This window comes from Mauremys mutica, chromosome 2 (genome assembly GCF_020497125.1).
Source record: "Mauremys mutica isolate MM-2020 ecotype Southern chromosome 2, ASM2049712v1, whole genome shotgun sequence".
In the NCBI taxonomy this organism is placed as follows: domain Eukaryota; kingdom Metazoa; phylum Chordata; order Testudines; family Geoemydidae; genus Mauremys; species Mauremys mutica.
Genome location: NC_059073.1, coordinates 256,942,258 through 256,969,197, shown reverse-complemented (window position 1 = coordinate 256,969,197; position 26,940 = coordinate 256,942,258). Strand labels below are relative to the sequence as shown.

The 26,940-nt window shown below is 43.3% G+C and overlaps 1 protein-coding gene across 14 annotated transcripts in view; it reads right to left on the bottom strand.

Moving 5' to 3' along the window:
- CACNB2 (calcium voltage-gated channel auxiliary subunit beta 2) overlaps nucleotides 1–26,940 on the bottom strand; it is a 426,320-nt gene that overhangs the window by 34,728 nt on the left and 364,652 nt on the right. For 10 of the 14 annotated variants that reach the window (XM_045003334.1, XM_045003335.1, XM_045003333.1 and 7 more), the window contains 5 exons: nucleotides 20,888–20,964; nucleotides 15,067–15,200; nucleotides 11,472–11,552; nucleotides 10,950–11,008; nucleotides 4,070–4,179 (listed from right to left, as the gene is read on the bottom strand). In XM_045003334.1, the coding sequence (XP_044859269.1) occupies nucleotides 4,070–4,179; nucleotides 10,950–11,008; nucleotides 11,472–11,552; nucleotides 15,067–15,200; nucleotides 20,888–20,964 (461 nt within the window). Of the gene's footprint in view, nucleotides 1–4,069; nucleotides 4,180–10,949; nucleotides 11,009–11,471; nucleotides 11,553–14,393; nucleotides 14,456–14,900; nucleotides 14,921–15,066; nucleotides 15,201–20,887; nucleotides 20,965–26,940 lie in introns of all 14 variants that reach the window. The other 4 variants (XM_045003337.1, XM_045003336.1, XM_045003345.1 and 1 more) reach the window with 2 other exon arrangements.

The following is a 26,940-nucleotide window of genomic DNA, read 5'->3' as shown; positions in this document are numbered from 1 at the left end:
CCTGGCCAAATTTGAGCAGATTTTGCAAGGAATGGCAAAAGGAACATCCCTGACACAAAGGCCCTCTCTGTCAAATTTCAAAACCCTGCTCCACGGCATGGGACTCTAGAGCATTTCAAAGGAAAGGTTGCCAGAATTTTTTTTAACAGGGAAGAAAAACATATCTTTCCCTAGCTTCATTCTTGGAAACAGCTAACTGTTTTGACTGAAATTCAGCCTTAGGCAGATACCCTGAATGGAAAATTTCATCCCAAATGGTTAAAGTTTGGCAAAGTTAAAAGCAACTGGATACAACTTAGAAGTGTTAGGCAACCTTAATAATAGATGGAGCTACCAGCCCATCCTATATATAACACACACAAACACACACACACACACACCATTTGTGCTATTGCAACTGAGATTATGTCAGCACTTCCACAGTAAGCAGAAAGAAGAGATGCTGAGGTGCTACATGCTGAAGTCAGTCATTAGAGCTGGGTGAACAATTCACCATGAACTATTTATTCAACAAATGTATCCCTTTTCCTCTTAAAAAATAGACAATTTTTTGCAGATTTTCACTTGTGAAATTCTTTGATGGATGTTTTACATGTTCAAACCCATTTTAGCCTATTCAACTTGGTACTCTTTTGACTACTGTGATTATTCTTCAAGTATTAGATATTAATTCTATGATATTCAAGCTGTTCAACTGATCACCATGATATTATTTGTGTTCCATGATTGAATGACCTAATCTATATAATCAACTTTCACTTTGGCTCCAAACAAATTTAACTTCATCTTTTCATTAAATGATAAAAGCAATTTTGGATACAGGCCTGAAATTCCATCACAGGAACGTTCACATGAACAAAACTTTGCATAAAGCAAATATGAAGGCATGTGAACACAGTCAAAATGAAATTTATTTAGAAATTATCACAATGTTATGTAAATAAGTTTTCTTACTATACACCCAGCTCTACTTCCCATCCAAGATCTCAAAGGATGGGTTTTCAAAAACAAATTTTCAAGCAATTCATTTCTTAGCTACAGGAATATATTCTAAAAAGTCCAACTTCTACACAACTATAAATGTTAAGTTATCCAGCAAAATACATATTTACTCAGACTCTTTGTTTACAAAACTGATTATTAAAAGTATATTCACCAAAAACATCAGAACGGTTCCAAAAGCCATTCTAGTCTCTAATAACTAACACATTTTCTATTGACTATGCACAGTTTCATAGATTCCAAGGACAGAAGGGACCATCATGACCATCTAGTCTACCCTCCTCTATAACACAGGCCATAGAACTTTCCCAAATAATTCCTAGCGGATATCTTTTAGAAAAACATCCAATCTTGATTTAAGCTTTTCAGAAAATAAATAAAATAAACTAGATTTATTGTAAATATAATTACAATTGTGACACAAACAAATCAAAATCAGGAAAGTCAGACTAAAGATCTTCCATCTTAGCCTTACTCCATATAGAAGTGCAATTGGCCAGATCCCAAACTAGTGTATATCGGTGAAGTTAAAGTCAAAGGAGATACACCAATTGGCATGCTGAGAATCTGGCTGAATATGAAATATGGCTATTTCAGTTTCAGTTATATCAGCTACAACAATAGAAAAAAGTACTTTTTCTGCATTTAATTTTAATTTTTAATTAAGTTGCTCAGATCCAAGATAATTCAATATTGAAAATGAAAACTTCAAAAATATAAGTATATATTACAGGTATTGCAGCAAAGATCAGATTCTTTTACTAACCTTGAAGAATCCAATTAATTGCTCAGAGCTGCAATTACAGGGAATGTCCTGCTTAGCCCTGTGATGGAGCATACTCAGTTCTGGCAATCTTTGTGGAATTTAGCTGCAAAGCTCTAGTGAGTCTTTATTTAGCATGTATGAACTGTGATTTTTCACAGGTTTATAACCTGGCCAAATTTGAGCAGATTTTGCAAGGAATGGCAAAAGGAACATCCCTGACACAAAGGCCCTCTCTGTCAAATTTCAAAACCCTGCTCCACGGCATGGGACTCTAGAGCATTTCAAAGGAAAGGTTGCCAGAATTTTTTTTAACAGGGAAGAAAAACATATCTTTCCCTAGCTTCATTCTTGGAAACAGCTAACTGTTTTGACTGAAATTCAGCCTTAGGCAGATACCCTGAATGGAAAATTTCATCCCAAATGGTTAAAGTTTGGCAAAGTTAAAAGCAACTGGATACAACTTAGAAGTGTTAGGCAACCTTAATAATAGATGGAGCTACCAGCCCATCCTATATATAACACACACAAACACACACACACACACACCATTTGTGCTATTGCAACTGAGATTATGTCAGCACTTCCACAGTAAGCAGAAAGAAGAGATGCTGAGGTGCTACATGCTGAAGTCAGTCATTAGAGCTGGGTGAACAATTCACCATGAACTATTTATTCAACAAATGTATCCCTTTTCCTCTTAAAAAATAGACAATTTTTTGCAGATTTTCACTTGTGAAATTCTTTGATGGATGTTTTACATGTTCAAACCCATTTTAGCCTATTCAACTTGGTACTCTTTTGACTACTGTGATTATTCTTCAAGTATTAGATATTAATTCTATGATATTCAAGCTGTTCAACTGATCACCATGATATTATTTGTGTTCCATGATTGAATGACCTAATCTATATAATCAACTTTCACTTTGGCTCCAAACAAATTTAACTTCATCTTTTCATTAAATGATAAAAGCAATTTTGGATACAGGCCTGAAATTCCATCACAGGAACGTTCACATGAACAAAACTTTGCATAAAGCAAATATGAAGGCATGTGAACACAGTCAAAATGAAATTTATTTAGAAATTATCACAATGTTATGTAAATAAGTTTTCTTACTATACACCCAGCTCTACTTCCCATCCAAGATCTCAAAGGATGGGTTTTCAAAAACAAATTTTCAAGCAATTCATTTCTTAGCTACAGGAATATATTCTAAAAAGTCCAACTTCTACACAACTATAAATGTTAAGTTATCCAGCAAAATACATATTTACTCAGACTCTTTGTTTACAAAACTGATTATTAAAAGTATATTCACCAAAAACATCAGAACGGTTCCAAAAGCCATTCTAGTCTCTAATAACTAACACATTTTCTATTGACTATGCACAGTTTCATAGATTCCAAGGACAGAAGGGACCATCATGACCATCTAGTCTACCCTCCTCTATAACACAGGCCATAGAACTTTCCCAAATAATTCCTAGCGGATATCTTTTAGAAAAACATCCAATCTTGATTTAAGCTTTTCAGAAAATAAATAAAATAAACTAGATTTATTGTAAATATAATTACAATTGTGACACAAACAAATCAAAATCAGGAAAGTCAGACTAAAGATCTTCCATCTTAGCCTTACTCCATATAGAAGTGCAATTGGCCAGATCCCAAACTAGTGTATATCGGTGAAGTTAAAGTCAAAGGAGATACACCAATTGGCATGCTGAGAATCTGGCTGAATATGAAATATGGCTATTTCAGTTTCAGTTATATCAGCTACAACAATAGAAAAAAGTACTTTTTCTGCATTTAATTTTAATTTTTAATTAAGTTGCTCAGATCCAAGATAATTCAATATTGAAAATGAAAACTTCAAAAATATAAGTATATATTACAGGTATTGCAGCAAAGATCAGATTCTTTTACTAACCTTGAAGAATCCAATTAATTGCTGGTATTGTGAAACTATCTTTACTTATCCAAAGGGATATCCCCACGTTTTATCTGCATTATGGGGTAGTTCTTTCTCCCAATGAGGCCAGTAGCAAAGCTAACATTAATCCCAATGGGAGAAGGATAGCCCAGAACCAGTACCTGTAAGTATTTTCTCAGACAGTGCTCTCAGAAATGACTTCAAATTTTTAGGACTTCTGATTTGTTGGCTTTATGCCTGACATTATTGTGAACAGTGCTCCTGTCACAGCAGAGAAGGTAGATGATTTTTGTTATAGACATGAACTGGGAGTACTGGACTGTTGTGTCAATCTCTGGTTATTATCACTATATACACTACTTACCTAAGCTTGATCTTGTGTTAGACCGTTCTATTATTGCATGCTTACTAGGATTATTTAATACGGAGCGTTTGGCAAGCGAGATGTCTGCTGTGACCCGTGTGATTGATATACTGTAAAACAAACAAACCTGTATGTTATTCATCATGCAGGAAAGTGGGGACAATAGTCAGACAATTAATATTAAAAGGTAGCGAGGACCAGAAGGAGAAGAGAGGAGGCACTGTCCTCTTTGTAGGAGGTGGAAGAGTGGATTATCTACACCTTAATTAATACTGCTTCAAGCAGTACTGATGGAAGTGCTGCACCTGCATCCCTTTCTTTGTTTACACAGTATGATTGCACACCTAATGGCAGCCTGGTTACCATCTACAGGAGCCACACTGCCAAGGGAGTAGGAACCAGAATTTTGTGGAACTTACAGTTGTCTTTCCCTTGGGATCCTAGGATTTACACAGTTAGCAGGTTACACCTCATGCTTTCTCCACAGTCCAAGATGAGATGGCTAGAAAGAAATACAGCAAGATAACCTCTGCAGAGGTTTGCGGCCCCTCAAGCTCCCTCCTACAGGTATCTCCATGGGAATGTAAAATCTGCCACATAGAAAACAACATTTTCCCTAATCTTTGTTTGGAATATTGATCCTCATGTGTAACATAAAGTATGAACGGACGACCAGGTCGCCGCTCGGCATATCTCTTGTATCGGTACTTGCACCAGAAAGGCAGCGGAGGACGCCTGGGCCCTGGTAGAGTGGGCGGTGAGATGGCCCAAAGGGACATTAGCCAAGGTATAACAGTTGCGTATGCACTCTGTGAGCCAGGAGGAGATTCGCTGCGACGAGACAGGAAGACCTCGCATCCAGTCAGCAATTGCCACAAACAGTTGCGGGGATTTGCGGAACGGTCTTGTCCGATCAACATAGAAAGCCAACGCCCTACGAACATCAAGGGAGTGAAGTCGCTGCTCTCGCGAGGATGCGTGAGGCTTTGGAAAGAAAACTGGAAGGAAGATGTCCTGGTTATTGTGGAACGCGGACACAACCTTCGGGAGAAATGCCGGATGTGGACGTAGCTGCACCTTGTCCTTATGAAAAACGGTATACGGTGGGTCCACCATGAGCGCTTTGAGCTCAGAGACCCGTCTGGCCGATGTGATAGCCACTAGAAAAAACGTTTTCCATGACAGGTACAGCAAGGAACAGGTGGCCAGCGGCTCAAATGGTGGGGACATGAGCCTGCTGAGGACGAGATTAAGGTCCCAGGTGGGAATCGGGTGGCGCGCCTGGGGGGGTAGAGACGATCAAGGCCCTTTCTGAACCGAGTAGTCAGCGGGTGAGAAAACAGTGTGTACCCTCCCTCACCGGGGTGAAAAGCGGAGATAGCCGCTAAGTGCACCTTGATAGAGGACAGTGCAAGGCCTTGCTGTTTCAGCGACCAGAGATAGTCAAGGACCATTGGAAGCGGAAGCTCTGAAGGAATAGCGTCGCGCGCTTGAGCCCAGCAAGTGAAGCGCTTCCACTTGGCCACGTAGGTAGATCGAGTGGAAGGCTTTCTGCTGCTCAATAAAACGTGCTGTACGGGAGCAGAGCAGTGCAATTCCGACTGGTCTAGCCACTCAGGAGCCACGCCGTGAGGTGGAGGGCTGGCAGGTCTGGGTGACGGAGAGTGCCGTGATCTTGTGTTATAAGATCCGGGTGAAGCGGCAGAGGAATTGGACTGGCTACCGACAGACAGAGCAGCATGGTGAACCAGTGTTGCCTGGGCCACGCTGGCGCAATTAAGATGAGACGTGCCCTGTCCCGTCGGATCTTCAGCAGGACCTTGTGTATGAGGGGGAACGGAGAAAAGGCGTAGAACAGATGACGAGTCCATGGAAGGAGAAACGCGTCTGACAGAGAGCCCGGTGACAGGCCTTGAAAGGAGCAAAACTCCTGGCATTTGCGGTTCAATTGGGATGCAAACAGGTCTACATGGGGAAATCCCCACTGTTGGAAAATGGCATGAGCGATGTCTGCTCTCAGCGACCACTCGTGACAGAGAAAGGACCTGCTCAGGCGATTCGCGATGGTGTTCTTGACGCCGGGAAGGAAAGATGCCACCAGATGTATCGAGTGGGCTATGCAGAATTCCCAGAGTAGTATCACCTCGTGGCAGAGGGGGGAAGAGCGGGTCCCGCCTTGCTTGTAGATATAGTACATGGCCGTTGTGTTGTCCGTAAAGACTGAGACACAACGGCCGTGGAGGCGAGTTCGGAACCCCTGGCATGCCAGGTGCACTGCCCGGAGCTCCCTGACGTTGATGTGCATATTCAATTCCTGCACCGACCAAAGGCCTTGAGTACGAAGAGTGCCGAGATGGGCTCCCCATCTGAGGGACGAGGCGTCTGTTGTCAGGGAAAGGGAAGGCTGAGGAGCCTGGAATGGGACCCCCGCACATACGTGGGAAGGGGTCAGCCACCAATCCAGGGATTGAAGGACACCCGCTGGAATGGTGAGTAGGGTATCCAGAGGGTCCCTGTGCGGGCGGTATCTGGAGTGGAGCCATAGCTGAAGTGGGAGGAGGCGGAGCCTGGCAAACGGAGTGACGTGTGTGCAAGCCGCCATATGACCGAGGAGGCGGAGACAAGCACGGGCCGAGGTCATACGAGAGGCCTGAAGGGCGCGGATTAGCTGCGTAAGGGCCTGGAACCGTAGCTGAGGAAGGTAGGCTCTGGCTAGAGATGAGTCCAGGGTCGCGCCAATAAAGTCCAACCTCTGAGTTGGTACTAAGGTGGACTTCTCTATGTTGAGAACTAGGCCCAGGCGCTTGAATAAGTCTTTGATCACTGTGACATGTTGCTGGACCGTGGCCTGTGATTCCCCCCTGATGAGCCAGTCGTCTAGGTAGGGAAAAACGCAGATGCCGCGCCGACGGAGGTGGGCGGCAACAACGGCCATGCACTTCGTGAACACCCTTGGGGCCGTGGATAGGCCGAAGGGGAGGACCGCAAACTGGAAGTGAAGGTGAGCGATCGTGAAGCGGAGGAAGCGTCTGTGCAGTGGAAAGATGGCGATATGAAAATAAGCGTCCTTCATATCGAGGGCGGCATACCAGTCTCCCGGATCCAAAGTAGGGATAATCGTCCCGAGGGATACCATGCGGAACTTCAACTTCAGCATGTATGTGTTGAGGTCTCGCAGGTCGAGGATGGGCCGGAGCCCCCTTTGGACTTGGGGATCAAAAAATAACGGGAATAAAACCCCTTGCCCCTTTCCCTCTCCGGAACCTTCTCGACTGCTCCGATGGCTAGGAGCGAATGCACCTCTTGTAAGAGGAGTTGCTCGTGAGAGGGGTCCCTGAAGAGGGACCGGGAAGGAGGGTGGGAAGGTGGGGGTGAAACGAATTGTAGTTGGTAACCACGTTCCACGGTGCGGAGGACCCAGGCATCGGTGGTCAGCCGGGCCCACGCCGGGAGGAAATAGGAAAGGCGGTTGGAAAAAGGCAGGGAGGGATCTGGAGAAAGATCTGGTATGCCGTCCCCGGGCGCATCTTCAAAAGGATGGTTTAGGCCCTGGCGGTTTAGAGGGGGTTCGCCCCTGGGACGGTTGGTTGCCAGGCTGTTGTCTACGTCCCCCGCGACCCCGTCGCCGACCAGAGTCTTGCCTGTAGCGAGGCATATAGTAAGGCTGGTTAAATTGGGGGCGGAAAGGACGCCTCTGGGTAGCAGGGGTATGCATCCCAAAAGTACGGATAATGACTCTATTGTCCTTTAAGTTCTGGAGCCTAGAGTCCGTCTTTTCGGAGAACAGAGCCTTGGAGTCAAAAGGAAGGTCCTGAATGGTGTACTGTACTTCAGGGGGAAGCGTCGAACTCTGGAGCCAAGAGATCCGGCGCATGGTAACGCCCGAGGCGATAGTACGTGCCCCCGAGTCGGCTGCATCCAAGGAGGCTTGTAGCGAAGTGCGCGCTACCTTTTTACCTTCCTCTACAAAGGCTGCGAACTCCTGTCGTGAGTCCTGAGGAAGGAGTTCTTTGTACTTTTCTACCTCAGCCCAAGTGTCATGTCCGTAACGGTTCAGCAAGGCCTGCTGGTTAGCCACTCGGATCTGCAGGGCACCAGCAGAGTAGACCTTGCGACCAAGCAAGTCCATTCGTCTGGCTTCCTTTGATTTAGGAGCCGGGCCTTGCTGGCCGTGTCGCTCTTTATCGTTGACAGACTGGACTACCAACGACGAAGGGATAGGGTGCACATACAAATGCTCATATCCCTTGGAAGGGACCATGTACTTGCGTTCCACCCCTCGGGCTGTGGGCGCAATAGAGGACGGAGTCTGCCATATGGTATCAGCATTCGCCTGGATAGTCTTAATGAAGGGGAGGGCTACGCGGGTTGGGGCGTCTGCTGACAATATGGTCACTATTGGATCGTCCACTTCCGATACCTCCTCAGCCTGTAGATCCATTCGCAGTGCCACCCTGCGAAGGAGCTCTTGGTGCGCCCGTAAGTCAATTGGCGGGGGACCTGCCGACGACAACCCCGCCACCGCCTCATCTGGGGAAGAGGAGGAAGAAGAAAGCCTGGGAACGATGGTATCCCGCTCAGCGTCTGGGACCTGGGTAGGTTCCTGCTCCAGAGGTTCCTGGGCAGGCTGATTACCTTCCTCCGCGCATGATGGTACCTCAGTGTCAACTGGGGGGTGGCTTATAGTAGCCTCCGGGATGCGTGACTCGTGTGGGACGGTACGCGTGGTAGGCACAGGAGCACCTTGGGCTTGGTGGTAGGCCCAAGGGGTCCAATAACCCCAGTGATGAGGGTCCTGGTCCGCGTAATGGGACTGCTGAAAAACTCCCGAAGGGACCTGAGGGTCATGGTCGTCGATGTAGTAGCTGTCAGCGTGCGAAGAGGCCGAGGCGTGCCGAAAGGGCCAGGATGGAGCAGATAACCCTTGTGCCGAAGTGCCGACGGAACGCATTTCTTGCCTCTGTGGTGACCAGTGCCAGGAGGCATCCCGATAGCGAGAGCGGGAGCGAGAATGGGACCTCCGACCGCCGCGGTGCCGGGAGGTCGACCGGGATCTCCATGTTCGGTGCCGGGAGTGGCTTCGCGAGTAGCGGCGGCCATAGCGGTACCGAGATCCGGAACGGTGCCGGGAATGACGAGTCGGAGAGCGGGAGAATGACCGGTGCCGCGAGTCTGACCGGTGCCACGTAGTCGAGCGGTGCCGGGACTGCGAGCGGCATTGCGATCGGTGCCCAGATCGAGATCGGCGTCGAGAGCGTGAGCGGTGGCGAGAGCGGGAACGGGATCGGTGCCGGTCGGAGTCGGTGCCGGCAGGCGGCTTAAACATTGACAGCTTGCCCATAGAACGGGGCGCCCGCACTGGCGGCGCCGGGGGCAGTGGCACAGCCGGGTCTGTCAATGCGATGAGGTCCCGCGCCGCCTCGAAGGTCTCCGGAGTCGACGGCAGTGGCATCTCTACCGCGGCTGGAGCCGGGGAGGTCACAGGTGCCGGGCTCGACGGCCTCTGAGGGGCTGGAGTCGCCGGTGCCAGCAGAAGCGTCTGCCGCAGAGGAACCGGTGCCGCGGCAGGTTTCGGTGCCGGGCGGTCCGGACGGGGCACACTCTGGTGCTTCGGAGCAGGCGGTACCGAAGAGGCAGCGGCCTTCCCCTTCTTCGCCTTTGGCGAGAGAGAGCGACTCTGGGCAGGTTTCGGTGCCAATGGCACTTTCGGTTGCACGGCAGAGTGGCCCGGCGCCGTGGCTGTGCTGCGAGAGTCCAGAGGGATAGCGGGCGGTGCCGCGGCCGGAGGGGTTAAGGCTGCCTCCATTAGGAGTTGTTTCAGCCTAATGTCTCTTTCCCTCTTTGTGCGAGGCTTGAAAGCCTTGCAAATTGGGCACTTAGTAGACAAGTGCGACTCTCCTAAGCACTTCAAACAGGAGCTATGAGGATCTCCTGTAGGCATAGGCCTGTGGCAGGCCGAGCACGGCTTGAAACCCGGGGAGCCGGGCATACGCTCCGGTCCCGGGTGCGGGTGGGGCTAATCCCCGAACCCGCTAACTATCTAACACTCAACTGATTAAACTATCAAAAAACAAGAAAACCTAAGCTAAGATATCAACTATGTACAAATTTTACAGAGAAGAACTATGAGGAAGCTAGGGAAGCGGAGGTCAGCTAAGCTGCACTCCACTGTTCCAACGACCGACACGGGCGGTAAGAAGGAACTGAGGGTCGGGTGGGTCGGCTGAGGTATATATGCGGTGCCGTTATGGCGCCACTCCAGGGGGCGCTCAGCCGACCCACTGGGGTTGCTAGGGTAAAAGTCTTCCGACGAACGTGCACGCGGCACGCGCACACCTAACTGGAATGGATATGAGCAATCACTCGAAGAAGAATTGTTATTTAATCCTTGTATTACACTGGTGCCTTGAGGCCCCAATCAGGATCAGGACCCCCTTGTACTACTGGCTATACAAACATATCTGTCCAGGACAGCAGGTATCACTCATGCAACTTAAACTAAACAATGCTTAATTTAAACAAGAGAATTGTTTTCAGTTCATGCCTTTACCACACATATAAAACTTTGGGCAAGTGGTTAGTCACTTGGATTTCAGTTGCCACCTCTGGCCACAAACTGCCATCTTCACCTTACTTTCAATAATATGCATGTGTGTCTCTTGGACTTTTCCCATCCCCATACAGCAATAACGCTCTCTGCTCATGAAGCTTTCATTCTCTACCACAATTTACTGCCTACAAGAGGTGCTCTAACATAAATTGCACCCTATTATCAAAGTTCTTTTCCATTGGTATCCTGGTTAGAATGCTATTTCTTAGGAACCCGATAATTTCAAAATAAGAACTATATTCAAGTAAATAGAGATTCCATAATACTTACCGCCCTTCAAATCTGTGTTTTAAAAAATCAAATAATGCTTTTTGCATCATATCTGTCACCTAAAAGCAAATAAGCAACAAATTAAAACTCTGTGTATGAAATAAATACTACATGGTATTAATGACTTTGAAAAATTGGTTATTTGGTGTTTTAAGGATTATTAAAAACTTATGACTCCTGGTGGCATGGTGTGAAAAGCACATTTACAATCTGTCAAGTATCAGAGGGGTAGCCATGTTAGTCTGGATCTGTAAAAGCAGCAAAGAGTCTGTTAGTCTATAAGGTGCACAGGACTCTTTGCTGCATTTACAATCTGAATACTTTAACTTTCCTTGTCTGAATTCTGATAAGCAAAAATATAAAATAAGAAAGCATTTATCCCATAGTCTCTTATATTTTTGCCTAATCTTCCTGTGGCATTAATCGACTCTGTTCAACATCATTCCCTCTTAATCCGAAATTGGAAACTAAAGACAGACTGTCTTTTACACATCCTGAAAATAGTCACTGACAATTACTTACCTCATATCCCTTCAAGGAAGGCCCCACTAAAACGACTGGTCGCATAGAAGGCACTACATCATAGGGAGGGATGTGCTCTGTCTGTATAAAGGGAAAACACTTTAAGAATCTCAGCATGCAGAGAGAATGGTATTAATTTACAATATAAAGTAACTCTGAATTTCCAGCAGTGTCACAAAAGGGAGACTTGGGGATTCACTAATTTTTCGTTGCCTCTTCCTGCAAATAGACAGGCAGTACAAGAAGTGTGGTTTGAGGATTTCTGTTGAAAAAACTTCCATTTTTATCCCTTCTCTCTCTCACTATACAATTGGGAACTGGCCCTTTTCAAAACAGCCACACACAATCTGAGTGGTTAATGGTATGTGCTGTTTCTGAAAGTTATTTTGCATGACCAACAGTAGGGCTGTGACATATGAGTAAGGACAGAAGGTTCTTCTCAAAATCCTATTAAGTCCATTATAAAATCTAAAAACTATTATTACCAAGGGGAGGAAGAAAACCAAAACCAAAAAAAGGGGAGAAGGATTGTCTAGCTCTTCTTTGATATCTGTCTCCTGCTTAATAAATCATAGTGACATCACTGTAAATTCCCATGGAAGTGCTTATATTCTAACTTCCATAGTCACACCCACAAATTCTAAAATATGTATTACCATCATTAGCAAATGAAATCACAGTAATGACTGGTCATGTTAGTATCTACAGAAAGTTTAAACAAACACAGCTGAGAACAGCACGCTCCTTCTGTAGGAAGCTCCTATCTGCTCTCAAGGAGAGGGGTTAGGTTAGTTACATACTATTTAATAAACTACTCACTGATGTATCATGCACAATTTATGAATGTTTGAGTAATTTTTCTTTAAGATATGTTGGTATAAATAATGCATGTCAGAAGACTGCCAAAATCATATACATTAATATTCATGTAAAGAAGAGGAATCAAACAGTTTTGAACTAAACTGTTTGCACAAGACATCCCCAAGACTACCAAAACTGGCTTATCAGGCAACTTTAAAAATAAAGTTTTGGCTGCTTTCTGTTTGTTTTAGGGGGAAAAAAAACATGTTTCAAATCCACCAACCTGGAAAAAGTTTAAGAGGAAGTATGCCAGATCTATTTTTCAAAGGCCTAGTACATAGTACAAATACATCAGTCACCATCATGGGATATTGTCATTGTTAATTATTTCAGGACTCAACATGTCCCACAAGGTTAATCACAATAAAAAAACAAGGTAAAAACATTTTCAAACACAAAAAACAGAGACAAACATTAATACAGCAACAGCACAAAATGCCACACAAGCAGCAGACTAAAGCAGTCTAAAACATGGAAAACAATCTTGTGGCTGAATCTTTTTTTGTTTTGTTTTGTTACATCTAGGTTCACCACATAATTGGTAACATAAGAAGAATGAATACCAGTGCCCGAGGCATCATAAGCATGTGCAGAGAACTTATTTACACAGGGCAGGATCTTACTTAAGTTGTTTTGAAGAAAAGCCCTGTAACTATGTTGTGTAATTATGAAAATATACCCTTTCAACTTTTGTTACTAGGAATGTAAATAATCTGATGCATGCATTACAGTGACAATCCCTAAGAAAAATCCATAATAGGTCTGTAAATGTTTATGAGGTCAAGGTTAAAATGCAGTAGAGCTTTCTTATAAGGTGGTTGACTATCCACAAAAGCTTAACACCGATGCTATTAGTCAACAAGCTACCTAAAAATTAGGGAAGGTACAGAAATAACCTTGTTTGATGGAATACTGGTGTTTAAAATCTATATTGCAGCAACTCAGTTTATTTTTGCCTTTACCAGCTAAAATTAACTATTTTGTCAGCAGAAAATTAGTGAAAAAACTGTACAAAATTATTTGATGAAAGCATCAGTCATTAAAATTAATAAAGAGTTTAGGGGATCAATCCCCTACAATATCAGGTAACAAGCTACAGAAATTTTCCCCTCTAGGTCTCTGGTTGAAATCTGTCCCAGACTGGTGTTGGCAGAGATTTTACCATGGGATGGTTGTTAAGTGGTTTTTATGGTCTGAAATTAGTTGGGGGTGTCCATCCAGTTTCTAATAGGCAACTGTCCACATGTTACAGAAAATATCCACCACAGCTGGAAATGATTCTGAGATTCTAATCAGAGAAGCTAAAGAATGAATAAGCATATAGAATCTCATCCCTGTAGCAGGTCCTTCTAGAGACAAAGGCTAAGCCTTGTGGAGAGGCTTACATTGATAGAAGCCAATAAAGAGATTCAGATGTCTTAATTTTGCATACTATTTGCATTTTTGATATGATTAATTAAAATATCATTCAGAACACAAGAAACTCCCATTCCATTCCAGGCATTCTATAATGGACTGAGAATAAGAGCCATGTTATTTAAGAAAATTATTCACTGAAGCAAGCAAAAGGACCTTTTTATGGGGGAGAAGAATACACTATTTTTTGAAGAAACATAAGAGGGAAGATAGAGGAGGAATTTTTGCTTGGATATATCCACAGAATTGGCAATACTGCGTATTGGCAGTACTTATAAGCAGTATGACAGTGTTACCTATGGAGAGAGGGTTGTAATTAAAAACTAAGGAAGAGACGTTAAGAAAAATTTGAGGATTAAAAAATAAAGTAGAAATATAGTAGCTAGCCTAGTATCGCAGCTGCTAAATATTTTGCTGATAGACAACGTATCCAAGCAGGGTTCATAGGCACACCTTGGAGTCCCAGTCAAGGGATGCCAACAGCATAATTCAGTAGCACCTTTGTTGGCCAGTTTTCGGACAGGCACTGGATCTAGAGAGGACCACCAGTCCCATTTCCAATAGTTAAGATGCTACAAGATAATTGATGAGGAGAAGGCAAGAACATTGGGAGAGAATTTATATATGACAATAGGAAAAACTCACAGTAGACCGCCAAAACAAGTCTGCAGTTTTCCACTGGTCTTGCTCATCTGCAGATTTGGCACCTAGTGGATTAGAAGTTTAAATACTGACTAAATTTAAAATTGAAGGGTTTTTTTTTGTAAGTACAAGTTGAGTATTTGATTAGATTTTAATAATAGTTTTAATAGACTGAATTATAAGTTAAAAAGCTTGAAAAAAAAGAGACAGACAGATAGAATAAGCATGCACTAGAAAGGTGCATTATATGGAGTTGTCAATGTTTTACTTCCTTGAATGTTTAAAGAAATTCCCATTGTGCCTATTATTCCATCAAAAAGGATAAGTACTGTAACAGTGTTTCACTGAGTCAATGACTGTACCTAGCATGTTTGTTTTAATGTATGGAATCAATCATCAGTTGATCTGTTTCGTCCTTAGTTCTAAAATGATTGTCTTGTATAAATTATGGTAATAATGCTAATGATGCCAGTGGCAGGATAAACACAGCTCATGTCAATGTAAACTTACCGATTTCTGCTTCTGCTTAGCTACAGCAGCATGGAAAAGAAACAAAGAATAACAAAAGCATGCATGTTATTGGCTTGTCAAAGGACGCAGACAGTTAACAGGACTAGAAATGTGATGCAGTGCAGGTGAGCAGGTGGACAGACAGGAGCTTGGAAGTTGGTGTTACCTTCTTAAAGAAGGGCATTCTTTTCTCTTTGGAGTGGGGTGATGTTACACTGTTTGCACTGGGTTTGGGGGAGCGATGGTTTGCTGGAATATCATTTTCTTCTGCATCTAAGCCAGTAGCATCTATGTCTATAGCTATATACAGACAAACAATTCAAAATTATCAGATCGTAGGGAGAGGAGAAATAGGTTAAAAAGAAAAACAAATGAAAATTAAAGCACCTGAAGTAAAAAAAAAAAAAATCAACCATGACTAGAGAACACAGTAAAAACTTAAAGGGAAAAATTTAAAGGCGCAAAACATTAGGATTAGAAAACACACAAGGCAATATCTGTAACAACTACTGTAACATTTTCTTCAAATTCCCTTTTACAGAATTAAATCAGACATCCACAGGTCTACTCTCACAAAACTGTTAAATGGTCAAGTTCTGCTCTTTGTTATGTTGATGCAAATCTGGAGTTCTTCAGTGGAGTTATTCTGCATTTATATCAGTGTAAAAACAGAATTTGACCTACAGTATCTGGATTATTTATTTATACGTTTATTTTACAAAATTCTAGCACATTTTGAACTATCTTGAATTAAGATTTTAGTATTATGTACTTAGGATACTAAACACAGAAAATTTTTCTGTCTGAAGTTTTTAATTCCATGAGTCAAAATCTGCCTCAGATACTCAGTTACACACAATTATCTGAGAGCAGAATATAGTTGGCACTACCTTTTAAAATCACATTATTTAAATAAAAAATGTACAGTAGGCATAAGATACATTCAGTAGAAATAATAAAACACATCTAATGTTAATGAATGGCAAGGGGAAGAAAGAAAACCTAGCCTAGTTACCATGGAGGCATGTTGAATTCTGCTGAAAAGATCAAGTGAGGAAGCGGGGAGGGCAAGATGGACGTGGCAACAATAAATCATTGCTACTCCAGCCCCTTCTCCAAAAGAAAATCAAATCCATCAGACGGAGGGGGCAGCATAAATATATGGTGCACCCTACCGCAAGTTAGTGATTAATAACAATGTAAACAATAAAAACATTAATGGACTTGGTGTTAAATGGTTTCTAGAATGCAAAGGAGAATGAAAAACTGAGCTCTCCTCAGTGTATGGCCAACAGAGGTCTGCTAGCTATATCTGAAACAAAGTATCCTAGGCTTTTTCAGGCACCCTCACATAGAGCAATCTACCACAATCTTGTGTATTATGTTAAACTTGTCTCCAATGAGCACCCTCCACTGCTGACAAATGGACACAGGGAATTAATCCACAAAAACTGTGTATCCCTATCCTGGGAAGGTCTTACCTACCCTCTGACAGATACCTCGAGATTCTGTCTCTCTCTAAAACAAACAAACAAACTTCATAAACACTTGTATAAAGCAGTACACTGAACTGAATTAATTCAAGGCCTACAAGGTCCATTAGTGGTAGAAGAAGTGTAGACTTTAGCTAAAACCATAAACGATCACCTTGAGTATTACAAATCTACCTCCATGCTGCTGTTTTGTGGGTGGGACAGCACTGATCCATGCAGCAGTATTAGACACCAAGTTATCTGACTAGTAAACAACTGGATCAGCCAGTCTACATGCAGCTTCTGATTTAAGAGTTACTTGGGGCAGTCATCTCTTCTATGTGAGTAACACACATTTTCTCCTTATCCATGTAGCCCAGTATCCCGTCTTCTGACAGTGGCTGCTCCCAGGTGCTTCAGAATAGGGCAATTACTGAGTGATCCATTCCCTGTTGTCCAATCCCACCTTCTGTCATTCGGAGGCTTAGGGATACCCAAGCATGGAACTGCATCCCTGACCATGTATAGATCTCATTCAATAATCTCCAAGAGTCTTACTGAAGTACATCTTCCTGACTAGAAACTTTAAACATGGCCTCCCCAGAAGATCATCTGGCCAGATCTCCATTCTGACATCCCTCTGATTCCACTATAAAAGCCACAGAAAAAAAAACAGTATTTTCCTCCAACATTTTCCCTCCCAAATTATAAACAGCAATTATTATTTGTATAATACAATCAGTGTGCTATGTAGTATAAAAATCAATAAGAATAAAATGGAGTAACAGAAACAAGGGCAATTATCTCCCAGTTCCTGTGTTCCTATGAACATATTTGCTACGGGAGATATTTTGATTAACTGATTCAAGTGCTGTGGCATGGATTGGAGGCCCAGATGACAGGTCCTGAGCTTCTGCACTTTCCAGCTATGCACGCCACATTTTCACCCTCTGGTATCTGGTCTCTGCACCAGACCGCTCTTAACTCCCTGACCACCATGGACCAAAAAAACCCAAAACCAAACCAAAACAACCCCCCCCCCCAAACCCAAACTATCCAACAATACATAAGAAAAAAAACTTGAACACTAAAAAAAGTGTAACAAACTCTGAACAAGAGAGTTTAAATAGAATTTACCTCAATGTTATAGAGCAGGAAACCAAACTGGGGACTAACCACAGATATATAGATAGAGAGAGATACACCTATCTCATAGAACTGGAAAGGACCCTGAAAGGTCATTAGGTCTAGCCCCCTGCCTTCCCTAGCAGGGCCAAGTACTGATTTTGTCCCAGATTTCTAAGTGGCCTCCTTGAGGATTGAACTCACAATGCTGGGTTTATCAGACTAGTACTCAAACCACTGAGCTATCCCTCCCCCTTTTGGCTATAGAGCTGCCCAGATCCTAGTCTTGAGTTGAGGGAGGAAAGAAGATACCACCAGCTGCTACACCCACTCTATGCAAATTACTCTGAGTGCGTTTAACTAAATCACCTACACCATTCCGATAAAGACATATTTTCAAAGAGAATTAAGATGAATTTTTCTATAATACAAGGCATCTGTAGTAAATGAACAGCCAGTGAGTAAGTAGTAAAATATACTCCTTACTGCATAAGTAAATCCAATGGCCATCTCAAACAACATACAGGCTTTGATGTTCCAAGACTCTTCAGGAAAAGTAAGGGCATTACCAGAGATGGGGAGGGATAGCTTAGTGGTTTGAGCATTAGCCTGCTAAACCCAGGGGTTGTGAGTTCAATCCTTGTGGGGGCCACTTGGGGAACTTGGGCAAAAATCAGTACTTGATCCTGCTAGTGAAGGCAGGGAGATAGACCTGATGATCTTTCTTTCAAGGTCCCTTCCAGTTCTAGGAGATAGGTATATCTCCAATGATAAAATATTTCAAGCTAAAAACTCCCCTCCCCTCAAGAGTCTTTCAGTTTTGCAAAATAATTAGATTTTTTTAATCTGACAAATTAGCTTGTTGGTTTTGTATTTGTCATTTTAAGGTTGTGTTCTTTGCTTTCATTTTTCTTCTTTGATCTTCTTCATGTTAGTCTCTCTTCTTCAACAGTAGTTATTATTGCTGTTCTAATGTACTTGGTCATCATTGTGATTTTGGGTCTTTATGTCTGGTCATCATATTCAGTTGCCATCACATTTATTATGTAGGCTATGAGGCTTGCATGGACTGATTAGACTGGTCCAGAAAGACAAAGTATCTCATTTTTCAGTATTTGTTCATTTTGTTTGGCATTTGTTTTTTTCACTGCAGGTTTAAATTAGTCAGCCTGGTAACATACTGGTTTTTTTTCAAAATTGAAAAGTGAAATTAACTCATCCTAGTTCCCATTTCTGCACATCATGGAATTAGTCCATAGTTTGGTACAGGTGTCAATCTCTCCCAAGCAGAACGCCTGGCAACAGAATAGCAGTAGTGTTGCAGGTCAGAACTCAGGTGCAATTATGAGAGTGGAATGGGGTGATATACATGGTGCTTGTCCACTGCCATGCCTAACTAACGCACTACTATCAGTTCCACTTAGTACATTTTAGACAAAAATATGCAAAAACAAAAACATTGGGATACACTAGCAAGCAAATATTCACTATTCATGACTATGTTCCCCAAGCCTCGATATGGAGGTGTCAAGCATAGAAAAATTACTCTCTTGCAAATACGGCTTCCTGAAAGCTCTGTTTATAGGAATGCTTAAATATAGGGGAGGGGACCATGTTCTCAGAAGGCTCAGTACGGAGGAAAATACCAGCTAAGTTGGGGCTCCTCCACACACCCATGCACGTTTTTGATAACCAGGTTGGCTCATCTCTGTCTCAAATTATCTCTCAAGTAGTCATTCAATTTTCTGGCTACATTTTCAGTTCTTTTACCACCAAATTCTGTAAAACATTCTGTGAGCATTAAATGAGATATTTCAAATAAATGGAAATACATTTGCTAATCTATTGTACAAATATTTTTAGTATACAAAGTGTTTCATCCTGAAATATCACTTACCACTACAGACAAAGCCCAAGTGCTATAAAACTATACACAGATCACACTGCCTACCACCAAAATGCTTGGGGTGGAAAGTGGAAGCCTTAACAACACACACTGATACAGTTTAGTGTCCTCATACAGCAAAGCACTTAAGTATGTACTTAAATACTGTTGAACAACTTTTTCAGTTGAAACGTCAAAGTAGGAAACTGAAGTGAAATTAGCTAAAACATCAGGCTTAACACTACTACTATTACAAAGCCATGTCTACACAGGCAAGAAAAGTGTGTTTTTCAATCAAATTATCTTATTTCATAATTTGATCATTTTAGCTGGTTGTATTGTAGCCTAGGCTCCAGTGAAGCTAACTTGATGGGAAAACAAACTCTTTTTGCTTGTGTAGACAAGACTAAAGAGTGACATGAGGGTCTTATTGATTTCAAGTACTATGTATCTCTGTTTTTTCACTCATCCAAAAGATGAAACATCCAGCAATACAGTATCCCTTAACACAGTGCTAGGTCTTTAATAAATTTCTAATTGCTTAATTTAGTAGTTAAAATTATACAAAAATATTTTAGGAAGTTTAGGTATTTGAATATAAAATAAATATTTATTTTCAACCAACTGATATAACAATGAAAACTCTCTCTCTCTCTTTTGGCACACATACTCCTTAGGATTCTGTTCAAGATAACCGGTCATGTCCCAGTTTCCTTAAATTAAACTAGCTATTCTTAGCATGCTGGTGCAACTCGTAAGTGCAATTGCTTAATGCCTCTTGAACCTAACCTAAACTAAGTTCAAATGTGCCTGTTTGTGCTCTAAATGCAAAGAAGCATTTATTAAAAAGAATTCTGTATCAAAAAAGTAAAACAAATCTATAAGAATTGAGTCATGATCTGCTTTGTAAAACCTAATAAACTGTGCAAATAAAAGCTCCTGATGTTATACAATTATGTAGTTTCTGGTAGGTTTGCAGGACCCTAAAGATATTCCTGATTCATCTCAGCACCATCTTCCTTCCGGTACTTGAAGATTATCCTTACTCATCATTGCTCAGGAGAAAAGTTTGACTGTCTTAGTATAAAACAGCAACAGCTGACAAGTGACACATTTTTAGAAGGGCACAAGTTCTGGAAAGGTTTAATTTCACCTTATTTTTCCAGCCTAATTCCCACCCCCACTCCCACCACCATGATTTTATAACATAAATCATAGTGAAATCAAGACAGCAGTTGAACAGATTTGATAACAACTATATCACTGCATGAACTAGCCAGGTAGAGACAATAATGAATTTGTCCAATTCCCTCATCTCCAGAACAGACGCAAACCAGTCTCACATGACAACACAACCACCTGCCACTGTGCCAAAGACGACTAAAAGTTAGGAAGATCTTTTCTCCAACTCAGTTTAAAAAGTATAATACAAAGTAGTGTAAATCTTAAAGGACTAAACACACAATTCTATAAACAGGTTGTCTAAAGACTAGTGATCTACTTACCAGATGATGGAGGTGTTGATTTTCTGGAACTAGGGACTATGTCACCCAAACTGGATGATGAATTTCCTCCTGATTTACTAGAGTACAGCAAGAAATCAGTGTTAAAATCCTAGGGTCTTATCAGTAGTAAATCAAGAATGTATTCATTATCTCGCTTTCAAACTATCAAATGGGTCACTAACAAAGGCATGCAGTATTTCTGATCTCAGGGTAAATTTACACTTTAAACAAAATGTATGCACACTTTGGAGACTGAGCGATTGCACATGTCAATTTGTTTCCATATTGGTTCAGTTTTAATGCCTAACAATTTATTCTGCTGGTAGTTATATCTACTAGGAAGATATACCTACTTTCATTGTGATCTTAATATGAACACTTTTTCAGTAAATCCCTTGGACATACACATTAAAATTTTTGCCTTCATATACTTTCTCTCAGAACTGCTGATAGTAGTACTCAAGGAAGGAAAAATATTGTCTTCGAAAGCACACACAACAATTGATCATCACTATGTGGAACTAGTACCTTTGGCAAATGCAAAGTTGGAATATGCACAGCTAGGGTGACTAGTGTCCCGATAAAATCAGGACCATCCCGATATTTAACCCTTTGTCCCGTGTCCCAATCAATGTATGATCAGGACACTGTTTGTCCTGATATTCAGGTAAGGAGGCGAGTGGGCGGGAGGCACTGGCCCGTGGGTGCTCCGGGGTGTGAGCACCCATGGGGAAAAATTGTAGCCAAGCTCCCTCTTCCTCGCATCCTTCTCTCCCCCACTTCCCAGCGCACCACGTCCCCACTTCTCCCTCCCCCAGCACTTCCCGCTGCCTAACAGCTGTTTGGTGGTGCTTAGCGCTTTCCAGGAGGGGGGAGGAGCAGGGACATGGCGTGCTCAGGGGAGGAGGCAGAGAAGAGGCAGGGCAGGGGTGGGGACCTGAGGGAAGGGGTGGAATGGGGGTGGGGCAAGGGCAATGCAGAGGCAGGGGGTGAGCAAGCACTCACCTGGCAGAGGGGAAGTCGGCGCTGTAGGGGTGAGTGGCAGGCGGGGGGATGAAGAAGCAAGCCGCAGGCGGGGCGAGGGAGGTGAGGTGAGGAGGAGAGTGGTGGGTGGGGGACTGAGGAGGGATGCAGCAAGCCAGTGGCAGGCCGGGGGATGAGGAAGGGCATGGTTGGGGGGAGCAGGAAGGGGTGGGACCTGGGGCAGAGTTGGGGCGGAGCAGGGGTGGGGCTAATGACACCCCAATGTGTCCCGATATTTTAGTGTGGTGATCTGGTCCCCCTATGCACAGCTCAAAGTTTTGAATATAAATGCCTCTTCACCAGATTTACACTTCTTATGGTATTTTTTTGGGCTTTCCAATGGTCAATACGTGTTACTTCTCACTTCTTTTTAAAATGTTCAAATAAGCTAATAATCAAAACAAAATAATCCAAAACTCTGATGGAAAGGGTGTGTGTGTGTGTGTGTGTGAGTGTGTGTGTGAGTGTGAGTGTGTGTGAGAGAGAGAGAGAGAGAGAGAGCGCGCGCACGCACGCATTACAGGTGAGAAATGTTCCTTTTCTCCAAAACAGCGTAAATTACAATAGTATCCCTATTATACAGAAACTAAGAATCTCCAGAGATGTTTCTGGAAGCTTATTAATTATTGACAAAACAAGCACTTGCCTCAAATAGAAACTAGATTCATTCAGTAACAATATCAAGAAAATAAATTTTATTTACCTAGAAAACTAGAACTAACTGGATAACTGCTTTATGATTCATGGTACAACCCCCCTAATTGACAGAGATTAGGAAAAACATTCCCCTATTAGCAGTTTGCGCTAATTAGCAGTTTGTCCTATATTTAGTATAGGATTTCTTGCATCTACTTATGAAGAACCTGGTAGTGAATAGCATCAGAGACAAGATACTGGATTAGATGGACTAATAGTCCAAGGCAATTCCTAAATGTTTATGTAAAAGAAAAAAGATGGGTACATTTCCTTAGGGCTTTAGTCTTCTCCAGCATAAAGCTTGTAGAGAAGAACTTTTCCAAGATGGACATGAAAATAATATCTGCAGAATAACTGACTGGTTAAAATAGAACTTTAAGATTACCTTTGTTGGGAACCAAGGGTTAATCTGCAATACCAGCTGTTTTTTTTTTAATTTAGCATAAGGTGGATCAATAACTGGAGCCTGACACTCTATAACCCCCACTTGGAGTTTGTCAGCTGGAGTGCCAGACTGTAGGTGATCCCACTCAAGGGACAACAACTGCAATGGCTGCCAGATCCCTCTGACACCATTTCCTGGCACACTTGGAGTCACGGGTAGGGAGGGATTGGAGTAGAAACTCCTGCTGAGGCCAATATCGAGGCTTTTACATGGTGTGATCTGGACAAGCAGTTTATGGGGGAAATGATGAGCTAGGGCTGCTCAGTGGGAGGGGGCAGCCTAACTCAGAGAGACAGTGAGACAAACTAGTGTATAGCAAGCCACTTTGGGCTTTTTTATTTTTGACTCTGGGCATTTTCATGCAGTTACATCTGGTTGTTTTTTTTTAAACCCACTTGACTCTGGAGCTGCCCCCCCAAAACTAAGCCCCACTCACTGTTATAACGCAACCCCCTCACCCCCATCATGACGCCATGACTCTCACACTGCCGGCCACCCCTCCTCCCCTTTTTTGGTGCCATTTTAGGACCAAGCAGGCTTGGTTTTGAGTGGTTTTCCTGGCTGGGAGCTTCAAAAGAAAGAAGCAAAACAGCTCAGCGAATCTCTGATTATCTCTCCGTAGTGATGTGGTGTGGTTCCCTGCCACCCCGGAGAGAGACGAGCCCCAGCTAGCCTCCCTACACTCCCGCTCCTCGCAGGGGGAGTCTTTTTGAACTCCAGTGAGAAAGTTGCATGGGTCAGGCAGTTCCAGTTCTATAGAGACTGTGTCCAGTGTGGCAGAGCGCCGATCCACTGCCAACTACAGCCAGCCAGCTGAGACCTCCACAGGACTCTAGGCCAGGCAGCATGTGAGCCTGGTAGGAGTCAGGAGAGGAGGACCCTGCCCCTCCGAGGTGTGAAGACACATTAAGGGAACTCACTTTGTTTAGGCTGGCCAACATTCACAGCTTTGTGGCACACAGCTCAGGACTCAATCTCAGCATATCATTTTCCTGGGAAGGTGCCAGGGAGGGAGCCGGGGGTTGGGAAGAGCTGTGAGTGTTGGGGAATTTGTTGGTTAGTGTTGAATACTTTTTAGTTAACCCTAACCCTTTCCTTCCCCAGATCCTATTTTCCTGCTCCCTATACAGTCCCCTGTGTTATACTGTTACTTTTCGGTGTGGAATTTCATTGCTGGAGTTTGGGTTGATGTACTTCATTGTTTCTTGTGTACTGGACTTTATACTTCTTGGCCATTAGCAGCATTATTCATTTTCCCAAGGGACAACACCCTCAGGCACAGTAAGGAGCCATCTTGGGTGAAGGCACTGGGCATCAGACAAAGAACCCAGGACCCACTCCATCGGAGGACAGGAGAGAAGCCACTCCAAGTAGGAAGCACCAGGGATGAGGGGCTACGACTCTAAAATGCAATAGGCTTTCTGATAAACTATTCTCAATCCATTCTAAACATTCACATTCAGTAGATAGAGTAAAACTGTAAGTGGTTACAGTCATGTTTTAAGTGACAAGCACAGTACTCAGCAGGGTCTGAACAGAAACAAATGCACTTTATACATGTTTACGAAAAGCCCAAATACAAGCTAAGAATTCTCAAAGGGAAGATGTCTCTAACCCAGACTGAGAAAGTGTTAGAAGATAAGACAGTTTTTGAGTAGAGCAAACAAAGGGTTTATTTGGTCCTGTTTACACTAAACCACAGAAGTGGTCCATTTGGATTTGTAGATCTTTCCGGTAGATTCCTCCTGAGAAATTAGGACTTCAGAAGTCTCATCTGAGATATCTAGCTAACTAGTTTGTGCCTCTAAGAGCCATGCCAAAAGAGATCAAGATATGAAATTCAGAGACTTGGTCAGTAATGGCAAGACTTTCAGCCTCATAGGATTGGCCTCCACCATCTCAGACAGGAAAGGTAACTAAATCTAACTTGACCATTAGATGACAATGTGGCCACCTCATGCAGAAGTGAACACATCAATGTTCACTATAATTTGCACAAAGGACTTACATATGCCACCTGGGTGTCACAAACTCTCCTTGAACCATCATTAAGTTAGTCTTGGATGGCATGTGTCAAAGTTAGAATCAAGACTCACAATTTGTCAGACCACTCTGTTTTTATTAGCGCAGCGCTCCGCCAATAACACTCAGATAATGTGAGTGGCCATGCAAGACCCAAACAGTCTTATTTATACAGATAAAAGAGCGGGAATCAAACAAAGGGACAAAGAGAGAAAAACAGCAAAATTCACCTGGGGCATAGCATGCATATCCTACTTCCTTACTAACTCCTATCGATCTAAGGCTAATGCTTCACCAATTGCCCTTAAACGGTGCAATTGTTCTATGTTAATGTCTGTATTCCTGACCAGGGCCGGCTCCAGAGCCCAGCGGGGCAAGCACCCGCCTGGGGCGGCCCTTTCCCGGGGGGGCGGCAGGCTGGGCCGGCGGACCTGCCGCAGTCATGCCTGCGGGAGGTCCACCGGAGCCCCGGGAGCAGCAGACCTGCCGCAGGCATGACTGTGGAGGGGACGCTCGGCCGGCGGCTCAAGTGGACCTCCCGCAGGCATGCCTGCGGCAGCTCAACCGGAGCCGCCGAACCAGCGAACCGCCCGCACCAGCCGAGCCGCGCGACCAGCGGACCCTCCGCAGTCATGCCCGCGGGAGGTCCACTGCTCCCGCGGCTCGGGGGCGCCTCCCGGGCATGACTGCTTGGGGCGGCCAAATTTGTAGAGCCGCCCCTGTTCCTGACACCTGGACTCCAGCATTCCAGCGATTTTCCTTAAAGGTACAGACAGCATTTCTTTAATCCTATCTATTTTTGTAATATAATTCATTCTACTTTCACACATGACAGACAGATATGAGCAGACATTTCCTCAGTGTCTGTCCTGAAACTATGGAAGCCTCGGGGTAATATAATTAACAATTTTCTGTGGCAGTGTGCCATGGTACTGCAAACATATTACAACTGACCACATCCTGATTTTAGTTAAACCAGGGTAAATCCAGAGTAACTTTACTTCCCTCAGTGAACTTATCCTGGATTTACTTTGGCTTGACTTGACTGAAATCAGAATTGAGCTCAACATTTGAACACTTGTTGATTGTTGAATTTTCCCTTCCCAGTTCACATCATGCTACACTTAGGTGTCAAGAGGGCTTTAATTTGAACCACGACTAACAGGGCCCTTGTGTTGTTGTTGTTACTAATTTGTATTCCTGTAGTGCCTGTGAGGTCTAGGAATGAACCAGGACACCACTGTGCTATGGTACAAACACAAAACGAAAAGAGCTTACAATCTTCTTATAAGACAAGAGACAACAGATGGAGACAAACAGGAAGGGAAGACAAGGAAACAATAAGGCAATATGGATCAACATGATAGGCAGTGGACCAGGAGTTCAGTCACTGTTAAGGTTTTTTTTTTTTTTTTGGTGGGTGGGGGGTTGGTAGACATCATGGAATAGGAGAGTTTCAATAAGGGTTCTGAAGGACATATGTTAGCTTTGTGGATTTTCATGGGTACTGCATATATCTGTCAGGAATAAGATGGAACTTGGAGTAATTTTTTTAGTAGTTTATACATGTACCATTATGGAAACCATTACTGGCAGAAACATTTAATCACAATCTAATCTAGAACCAGGTGTGTTAGCAGTATCTCCAGATCCACAGGGCATGCATTTCCAAAACATCTATAACATCCACCTTTGAGCCCTTGAAAGCTTCTCAGACAGCTCAATTTAATCTATCTTCTTATTTAAAAAAAAACAGGAGACTTCAGGTCCTCGGGGGGGGGGGTCGGGGGGTCATTTCCTTCTCTTCCAAAGACTCCCAGGATGTTGAAGCACTGCTCCTAGACCTTTCAGACCACACGGGTGCCAG